This window comes from Nannospalax galili, unplaced genomic scaffold, assembly GCF_000622305.1.
Source record: "Nannospalax galili isolate Female #2095 unplaced genomic scaffold, S.galili_v1.0 scaffold1892, whole genome shotgun sequence".
Classification (NCBI taxonomy): Eukaryota; Metazoa; Chordata; class Mammalia; order Rodentia; family Spalacidae; genus Nannospalax; species Nannospalax galili.
Window position 1 is genome coordinate 519,586 of NW_008331144.1, and position 10,129 is coordinate 529,714.

Here is a 10,129-nt window from a genome sequence, read left to right on the forward strand (position 1 = left end):
ATATATATGTATGTATGTATGTATGATTTTGATGAGTTCTGAAGTTATTGTCAAAGGGTTGCTAAGAAACTTAAATGAGATCACAAAATGGTTCCTAAGGCATGCTTAATGGTATCATAATTCATAGGGTAAAATTCTAGATCATGCAGAAGTTAGGATATCTTCAGTGTAATCAAAATAGTCTTGTTTGTGAGATTCCCAGAAAATGTCTGGGAGAGAAGTAAGGTTGTTATTTTATCATTCTTAAAGAAATATTGTCTCCGCCGAGCATTGTGACACATGCCTTTAATTCCGGCACTCAGGGGGCAGAGGCAGGTGGATCTCTAGGAGATTGAGGCCAGCCTGATCTATATATAGTGAATTTCAGGCCAGCTGGGACTACAGGGAAACCCTGTTTCTAAAAGACCAAAGAAAAGAAAAGAAAGAAAGAAATATTGGGAAATATTGTCTATGTCAGCATTCTTCACAGCAAATGTTAATTGTGCTGAAATTTTTTATTTTCAGCTGGTAAGAGTCAACCAAACTCTTGAGTAAAAGACTCCTTTTTCTCTCGCATTCCCATATTCTTCTCTTTCTATCATGGGGTGCATGACCTGGATCTTGCCTTTTTATCCCTGCCCCTGAGTATAAGAGGCAAGGTTGGAACCGCCCTGGTGAAATGTGGCGCCTGCTCTGCTGACCCTGGTATCAGTTCTCTGTTTATGTGGAAGGTATCCATCACCATCACCTATTACTAGGCAGAGTTTTCCCAGTCTCTTTTCACATCCCTTCCTCCTGACAGAAGCTAAGGATGCTAGGCCATCCTGTCTTGCTTTCCTTCCCTCCTCTTTCTTTACCCTACCTTCTCCTGCTTCCTCCCCGCCATTCCTCTTCCTTGTTACCCTATCTTCTCCCCCTCCTCCTTTTTCTCCTCTTCCTCCTCCCCACATCATGTTGCACCAAGTTTCTGGTGGTTTTCTAGGAAGCTTCTATAGAGGGACAAGAATGATGTCTAGAAAGACAGACCTCTTGCTGAGCTTGTTACAGCAAGTCAAGTTGATTTCCATGTAACTCGAATAGCTACTGCTCTCCACTATGGCTGAGGGCCTGCCCTTCTTCAAATACAAGGCCTGAGACAGGAGGTTGGGTAAAAAAGCCCTTCTGAAGCCTTTCGGGAAATATTTTATCCAGCAGCCTCCTGCTTCCTCAAGGATCCACCATTGTTACAAATGCACACAGGCACCAGCATCCTTCAGAAGATTTTACTCAAAATGGATTAACAGATGAGTAGACAATCCTTTAGTTCTGGTTTGTACCAGCCCTTCAGACACAACATACCTGTAGTCCTGACATCAGTGGGGGAGTTTGGGGAAGTGGGACAACAGACCATTTCCTCTTTGTCCATCACATAGAGCTCCTCCCCCTCTCTGGCTATTACCACTGTCTCCCACTTCAGAGGAAACTGTGAATAAAGTCCAAGTTCTAAGAAGTAGTGGCCCATCCCCAAGCCTGGCCTCAGGCTCTGCTTCTCTTAAAATCTCAGTGACCCACTGGGAAACCTTGTGGCCACTGAGGTCAGTCAGAGTGAAACTTGCCCTGACTCTCACTCTCACAATTCCCTGAGACCTAAGAGTGCCTGATATGCCACAACATCCCCAGCCTCCCCCCCAAAGAACAACAGGCTGGTTAATGTAGATGACTATTATTAGAGAAAGTCTAGGGTACAGAAAAGGAGGGTTGATTGCGGAGAGGAAGGACAGAGGGAACTACTCATAAGCTGGAAGGTTGAGAGGAAGAAGGGCACAGGGGTGTCCACGTGACAAGTCTAGACGGCGGTGGCAAAGCCCACCCTGTTGTTGCCTATGTCAAAGATGGCGTAGTAAGACCTAAGGAAGACATCTCCAAGGATCCAGATGGGCTGGCCACTCTGAGAGGTCAGAAGGGTGCTCTCAAGGCCCACCATGCAGTAGCCATCCCCCTGTTCAGCAGAGAGACAGAAATCACTCACTTGTTCACGTGTAGCCTGGGCATGCTCAAGTCCTGAGCCTTGCGTGATTCAAAGACTGCTCAGAGGGCTCACCAGGATAGCTGTGCCCCCAAATCATGGGCTTCTTGGAAGGATTTCCCCAATAATGTGAATTTGGGCCCTCTTTAAGTGGGGGGCTGCTCATCCCACAGACCATCCCCTCTGCCTTGCTACTGATCTTTAGCAGGTCAGCCTGGTAGTTAAGCCTTAAAGCCTGACCAACTTGAATTCAAACATTAGCTTCACTTTCATTCTCTGTGTCGCCTTGGATCAGTCACTTAACCCCACAGAGCCTCTCTTTTCATTTGTAAGGAGAAATGAGTGTCTCCCTCACCAAATGCTGTGACAATAAATGGGACAACATAGACAAAATACTTTGCACATGGCTGACTCTAGTAAGGGCTCAACAAAAAGCCCAGTGCTTGTCTCTAATCAAGCAACTGATAATTATGGATAATGGGCAGTACTCTTCCAATATGGGGAAAATTGCAGTCAGAGCCTCAATGGATTGCAGAATGGCACAGGGCATGGAAGTTGAGTCTCTAGCTCCCCTCCCAATCCCGGTGGCTCCGCCCACAGGGTCTTACCTGGATGATGTAGGAAGAAGGCTTCAGAGGGAACTGCACACCGTTAAGAACAAAGTTGAAAGTGGGCAGGCTACTGATGCTGTCACAGCTCACAAAATACTGCAGAGAGAAACAGGGTCCAGGTTGCCACATCTCCCTCCAGAGAGTACGCACCACACCTGCCACCTCAGCATCCTATACCCTATGCCAGGGTATACCCTGTCCTCAGTCTGATTTGGAATGGAGGGCACAACTCCAAGGGAAATTTTACTTTGATAGCCTCAGCCTTCCACAGGAAGATTGGCATACAGGGGGAAGCATTTGGGGAGACCTGAGGAGTCTCCTACTTCAACGCTTTCCTCCTGCTTGAATTTCTCCCCTCTCTGCCCTTTGTTTGTAAGTATCCTTTAACACACAGATCTGTGGAACGTGTAACCATGGGTCCCTCCAAAGTTAGTGGAAATGGGTTCATTAGTCAAACCCTTTGCTGGACTCAGGACAGAGGGGAGCAGGGGAATGTGGTCCTGCGGATGTGAGAGAAGTATGGCTTAGAGGGCTGGCCCACGTCATTCTCTTGCTTGGCTCCATCCTCCAGTTATTTTGCTTTAACCTCAGAACCCAGAAGGTGTTTACTCTGTAACCCTGGGTGACTACAGCTCAAAAGAAATTCCTGTCTATAATAACCTCTCCACATTCCCTCAGCTCCAGCTTCTAGGCTACTCTACCTGGGCTCCTGCCCCCCAGTGTCTTGAGGGAAGGTGAAGAAATCAGTTGTGTTCCCAACAAGAAACCATAAGCACCGCCTGGCCTTCCCTGAGGAAGGGGGACCTCCTCCCACCAAGCTCACCTCTCCAAATTCTTCCTGGGCCTCAATGCTCTGCAGAAAGTTATTCAGGTACTGTGAAGGCACAGTGAGCAGAGAGGTGCCTGTGTCCACAATGCCTTGGCAGCCCTGGGAGCACCAGCCAGAGGTCTTGTCGCCAATGAGGACGCTGAATGGTGTGGAGACCGTCAGAGTGAGCTTCCCCCAGTACAGAGACAAGGTGTCTCCTGCCATCCCAGCGTCTACCCGAGATCACCTGAATAGCCACTGAATCTACTTCTGAGTTTTCAAGGAAGATTCTAAAAACACTGAAAGCCAGAGCCACTGATACATTGTAATGACTTTGGAACACACTCGGTTGCTAATGTGTGGTGTTGGACTACCTCAAGTTTGAGATTCCATTTTCTGCCCCTCACTATGTGGCCCCAACCCCTCTTCTCTAGTCTGGGCTTTGATGCTCCTGCAGAGGTCAGTTGTGAGTTTGGGGGAGGGTATGTCTCAGGGGTCCTTACCCTCGCACCCCCCACCAACAGTCTCTGTATATATGTATGGTATATGGTGTCTTGAGCCCAAAGAAGGCCACGTCTTCAAGACCCCACCACAGACTTACTCCTCAATGTTAATCTGCCAGTAGAGCTCCTGAGTGACAGGGACCCAGGTGACCTCCCCAGAGTATAGGTTTTCATCCACACCGCCGAAGACGATCTGTCCACCATTAGATCCCTGTTGGCTGTAGGAGACCAAAGGAAGGGTAAGTCAGGGAGTGAACAGTGAAGGGATTTCTGTGTTGAGTAGTTACCTTCAGAGAGAAACAGCTTCTTCTCTGGCTCCAAACTGGAGCTCTCTGAGGACGGGTCATGTCTCACTCAGACTGAGGGCTCCCTGAGGACAGGCTGTGTCTCCCCAGACTGGGGGCTCCTTGAGGATGGAGTGTTTCCCTTAGATGGCATCCCTCTTTGGGCCTCTTGAAATGATGCTGCCCCCCAGAGCCCTGCCTTTGGAGGACCTGCTACTTTGCGGACCCCCAGTCCACTGCTACACTGTCTTCTGCTCTTTTTACTTCAACCACTGGTGAAACCTATCACCGTATCACCGGGATCCCTGCCCAAGCCCAACTTGTTACTTTTCTATTGAAATGAGAGAGGAGGAGGGCTTTGGCAAAGGAGAGGGAAAGACTTTCCATGCTGTTCCAGTAGCCTTCCTGGCTGAGAGCCTGAATACAGAGTACAGGACTGGGTGGAGCTCCTATAGGGGGTAAGGAGAGTAGTTGGAAACAGGAGCCAAAAGCAAATCCACAACGTTGGTAATGGAGTGAAGGTGCCTGAAGTGAGATTCACGTGATTAAACCACATGGAAAGACAGTGCCTGCTTATGTTTGTTGGAAAGGTAACAAGTGGTGTAAGAGTCAGTTCTGGGCCTAGACCAAAAGACTCCAAGACCAGTCGAAACAGTAGATCAAAGGAGAGATTACTATATAGAAGAGATATGGGATGGAAAACTAGGGTCAGAGTAGGACTTCACTGGGGCCCAGCACAGAAGGCTCACCCAGGAAATGCTAGAGTGAGAGTTGAAACTCTCAGAGTTTAGCAGAAAACAGGGAGACTGTCTTGGCCAAGGAACACAAAAAACTGGATGGGTTGGTGAGATGGCTCAACAGGTAATGGTGCTTGCTGCCAAGCCTGCTGACCCAAGTTTGATCCCCAGGACCCTCATGGTGGAAGGCGAGAACTGACTCCTGCGAGTTGCCCTCTGACCTCCACAAGTGGGCTGAGGGATGTGCTTGCCACCTCACCCCACCAATACAAATAAATGGGTTTGTTTTGGTTTTTTTTTTTTTTTTTTTTTTTTTTTTTTTGTCATTCTGTGACAGGGTCTCCCTGTAGCCCCAGCTGTCCTGGATCCGCTATAGAGACCAGGCTGGCCTCAAACTCACAGAGATCCGCCTGCCTCTGCCTCCCGAGTGCTGGGATTAAAAGCGCGTGCCATCATGCCTGGCCAAAAAAATGTTTTTTAAAAATGGAGTGAGGCCAGGCTTGGTAGTGCTCGCTTTTAATCCCAGTACTTGGGAGGCAGAGGCAGGCGGATCTCTGTGGGTTCAAGGCCACCCTGGTCTATATAGTGAATTCCAGGCTAGCCAGCGCTACATAATTAGACCCTGTCTCAAAAAACAAAATTAATCAAACAAACAGCAACAACGAAAAAATGGAGTTGGGGCTAGAGAGATGGCTCAGTGGTTAAGAACACTGACTGTTCTTGCAGTAGGTGCACTTACCTACATGCAGGCAATACATGCATACACATAAAATAAAAATAATAAATAAGTTGGGCGTGGTAGCACACGCATTTAATCCCAGCACTTGGGAGGCAGCACAGAGGCAGGTGGATCTCTGTGAGTTTGAGGCCAGCCTGGTCTATATAGTGAGTTACAGGCCAGGGGGGCTACAGGGAGACCCTGTCTCAAAAAGACCAAAATAATAATAATAATAATAATAATAATATTTGGAAAATGGAGTGGACAGGAAACAGATGCAGAGGTGAGGGTGGGAGACAAAATTCAGGAGTCTGGGAAGGAAAGCTCTGGAACAGGTGTGGCTGAGTCTACAACCCTCAAACCGTTGAACCTCACTTGAGTGACAAAAGGAGAGAATTGAAAGCCGCTCACCTGCCGAGGTAGACACCAAAGAGGGGCTGGGAGAGGGCACCCTCCTGCAGCATGCCCTGCAGAACAGTGGTGGCGCCTCCTGCAGACAGACCAGGGTAGGCCAGGCCCATGATGCCATCGAATTGAGCATAGACAAAGATGCTACCAGGTTCCGTCTTACTCAGGCCAAACTCCTGATTGTAGACCTTGATGCCTTGGACCTGGAGTGGAGGATAAAACAGAGGGGTGGTGACAGATCAGACTGTACCTAGCTTCCCCAGGCCCCTCTCCTCAGAGGCCTCTCTGTTCATCTTTCCTCACGTCACCCCCCACACATACACTTTTTGCTAACTCTGACAGGAGCCACCTTCTCTTCCAAGTAGCAACACTGTGGTGCCTTGTCTCTCCCTGCAGCCCCCATCTCTGAAGAGCTAAGGCCACATCCAACAGGTTCCTCGTGGTGTCCCCAGCTCCTGACATAGGACGAGCCTCGGTAAGTGTCAGTACTGGGAATGGACAAAGCCCTATTGTGCTGACTTCTTGTCCCACGTTCCAGAGCATAGCTTTTCCATCAGATTTCAGGGGCTCAGTGTAAAGCCGCCAATCCTCCTCCCATCCCTCACCCAGGAGTGGGAGTGCTTCACTCACGGTCAGAGTATCATAACCGAAGAAGCCGGTGAGGCTGCCGGTGCCATACTGCAGGGAGAAGGTCTGCCCTTCGGTGTAGTAGGTGGAAGACTTGCTGGGTTTAAAGCGGGTATGTGTGACTGCAGGGTAAGGCAGGATATAGAGGTCAGGCTTGTGAGTTGAGGGCTTCCCCCTCTCCTATCTGGGGTGAGTCATCCCTCCTCAGTCTCTCACTCAGCCTGGAGTTCCAGCATCCCCTACCTAAGCCACCAAGTCATGGGGTGGCCAGCCAAACTCCCAGCATCAAAGGCCCATAAAAGCTGGCCAATTGTGCCCCTAAAAGCCCCCCTGACTTATAGGGACCGTCTTGGGACTCTGGCCTTTCTGGGGGCAAGGTTACTTAGATTCTACCTCTATGGCTCAGAAGAACCCTGGCACATAGACTACGGAGTGAAAACTCATCCAGCAAAGGAGTGAATGGATCTATAGGCATCCCTTTATCCCTCAGCCTGCACCCATCAAGAAGCTGATCATACCAAGATCTTGAGGTAGCATAGGCTATATAGCCAAAGAGAGATCCCTTAGACCAGAGATGTTAGGACTGAAGCCCCAAGGCTTTGTCAGGAAGCTAAATACCACCTGTTGTCCAAACTACTGCAAGACAGGACCACACGCAGCATTGTTCCATCCTGTCCTTTAGGCACACTGGATGAGAACATCGTAAGTAGTGACATGGAATAGAAAGGTCGAACTGACCAGCGTGGACTAGAGTGGAGATTACCCACAAGAAAAGGAATGGCTTTGCCCCAGTAGTCAGGACAGGTGGGATGACCAAAAACAGAGGGGATGAGTTGTGCTGGCACAAATAAAGGGGTACATATTGCTTAGTAGGGAAGGCTACTCAGCTGCAGGGTCATCTTTCCTTTGGCTTGCATATGCCACATGTCCACACAATTCCTTGACCCTCTCCAGGAATGAGTCGCTCCCAGCATCCCCAGGGGGCATCTCAGTCCCCTTCCCGTTCATCCAGCACTTACTGCAGGCTTCACTCTTGCAGTAGACAGAAGGCACCCACAGGTTGGAGGAGCCAGTGTCAAAAAGGACCAGGAAGTTCTGGGGTGGAGTTCCAATGCTTATCTCTCCAAAGTAGGCAGCCTGGGAGAGAGTCAGAGGGTAGTTTGTTCAGTTCTGAGGGATCCAGGGGCTCAGCTTCTCCACATGTAAGCAGTAAAGGATCCAACTGCTGCCCTCCAGCCCACACCACCAACAGCAGCCCAAAGTCTTCCCCTCTACACCTGCCTAAACCCACAGAGGCCAATCTATGCTTCCCCAGGGCAGCCATAACGCTCTCTTGTGGGCACAACTGTGATATCAATGGGGGCTCTTCTCCATTCTCTGCCTGAGCAGTCATCCACAGCAGACTTGGAAGAGGGAGTGAGCCCCAGGGTGGGCGGGCAGGGAGCCATCAGCTTTGGCAGCAGGGACACAGACACCCTGGGGATGATAGGACTTACGTCCATGTAGGCTATGGGCTCATAGAGCACACTGAAGTCACCGAGGTTGCCAAAGTGGTACTTCTGGCCAGGGTCGTACTTGTGGTTCTTCAAGAACTCCTTGAGCTTGCCTTTTTCCTTCATGGTCTCACGGACAGTCTTCATCCTCTTCAGGGGGACCCTGCAGAAGGCTGCGTGTCAGGCCAGGACCCTGCCTCCTTCCTCTTCCCAACACCCCTGCCTCGTCCTGCTCCAATTCTATACCTCCATCTCTGCCACTCTGTCCCATACATGTCTGTTGCTTGTGTCTTTTTCTGTCTCCCCATCTGTTTCTATTTCTCCTCTCTCTCTCCCTCTGCCCTTTTCTCCTTGTTTCCTCCAGCTCTCAAAATCCCCCTCAATGCTTGCTCCAAGATTCAGAAAACAGTCAACTTCCCCAACACCTGCCCTTACCCCAGCGGGGGCCTTGCTCCAGGACCCAGAATTCTTGTTTCTTTTTCTTCTTTCTCCATCTTAATCCCCATCTCCTTAGAACACTATACTCTCCAGAAATTCTCTGTTGAACCCTTCCCATGAGCTATCCCCATCGCTTCTACCAAGTTTGCACAACAGAAGTTTTTGACAGGAGCCAGATCTTCACCTAAGTGACTGGGTAACCAGCCTGGCAAGATGGCTCAGTGGGTAAAGGCACTTGCCACCAAGACTGATGACCCTGAATTCGAGCCCTTCAGCCCACATAGTTGAAAGAAAGAACTACCTCCTGAAATTTGTCCTCTGACCTCCATGTGTGTTGCGATACACACACACCTACACAGTACAAATAAGTAAATGAAAAATAAAGAATAAAATGGGGATCTTAATTTAAAAGTAAAAAAAATAAATTCCCAGGTACCAAAGTATGTGTATGTGTAAGCCCACATGTATTATCTGTAACCCATGTGCATCCCACCCACATACTTTAAGTTATCTCTAGATTACTACTAATATCTAGTACAATCTCAATACTTCATCAATAGTTGTTGGACGATATTGAGAGAATAATGTCAAGAAAGAAAAGTCATGAGGAGTATGTATACAATTTTCTTTCCAGAAGTTTTCAATCTGCCACTGATTGACCACATGGATGCCGATAGGCTGGCTGTCCCCCTAACAGCAGGGCAGGCAACGTGGCAGGCTGGGTGCCCTCCTGATGTGCCTGTAAGCCCTGCTGTATGTACCACCATGAGCTTCCTGTCACACCTCAGCATCTAGAGATTTCCATGTCCTCCTGTTCTTGCTAACATGATTTTTGTATCTGCTGGTAGATTGAGGGCCGGTGGGAAATTTCTAGAAAGGACAGTTCCTTTGTTTGGAAGAAACTGCACCCAATAATTGGGCTGCTTGGGGCAGTATTCTGCCTTTCTATATTTCAGGACTGTAAGTTTCCCTTTGACTAGAAGGCCACAAAGTGGCCTCGAGATGGAGTGGCAAAGACTACATCTCCCGGAACCTGAAGGCAGGGCTGTGTCATCTCCATCTCTGACTCCTAAGCAACACTAGCTTTGGCTGTCTTCCCTTCCAGCAACAATTCCATAGAGGAAAGTGGCCAATGCCCTGCCCCGGTTGCCCCTTGCAGGGCTCCAAACTCTCACCTAAGTCTCCCTGAACCAACAGCTGGTGCCCAGTCTCACCTGAGCAGGGCTGCCTCCAACAGAGGGAGGCAGAGCAAGGCTACCACCATCCACTTCATGATGCTGGTTTGCAGCTGGTCGCAGAGGAAAAGCCACTTCAAGTTCGATTGTTGCGGCGTAGTGAAGACCTGAGCTGTACTCCTTCCTTTTATACCCCCAAGAACTAGCCTAATCGCTGCCTCCCAGGCCTAGGCAAGCATGACCCCCAAGCCAGAGTGTCCCTTGGATTCTGCGTATCAATAGTTTCTGTGTGTTTTTCCTTCTGGAACGTGGCCATGACACTTTTCATCTTATTGATTCTTTA

General features: G+C 49.2%; 1 protein-coding gene across 1 annotated transcript; it reads right to left on the reverse strand.

The window, feature by feature from the left end:
* Window positions 1-1,766: 1,766 nt before the first annotated feature.
* Pgc (progastricsin) lies at window positions 1,767-9,884 on the reverse strand. Its single transcript, XM_008823143.1, has 9 exons — window positions 9,826-9,884; window positions 8,177-8,336; window positions 7,700-7,817; window positions 6,684-6,802; window positions 6,057-6,256; window positions 4,005-4,124; window positions 3,419-3,563; window positions 2,593-2,691; window positions 1,767-1,957 (listed from the first exon to the last, which is right to left on the reverse strand). Exons 1-9 carry the CDS (start codon window positions 9,882-9,884, stop codon window positions 1,805-1,807), a joined length of 1,173 nt encoding a protein of 390 aa, XP_008821365.1. The 3' UTR covers window positions 1,767-1,804.
* Between the last annotated feature and the right edge of the window lie 245 nt (window positions 9,885-10,129).

What these genes read in the sequence shown, in the direction of transcription:
- Pgc (XM_008823143.1), bottom strand. Translation starts at nt 9,884, where the DNA reads ATGAAGTGGATGGTGGTAGCCTTGCTCTGCCTCCCTCTGTTGGAGGCA. An exon ending in CTGCAAGAGTGAAGCCTGCA is followed by an intron (nt 6,803 to 7,699) that starts GTAAGTGCTGGA and finishes CTTACCCTGCAG; the next exon opens with TCACACATACCCGCTTTAAA. An exon ending in CCCAGGAAGAATTTGGAGAG is followed by an intron (nt 2,692 to 3,418) that starts GTGAGCTTGGTG and finishes TTCTCTCTGCAG; the next exon opens with TATTTTGTGAGCTGTGACAG.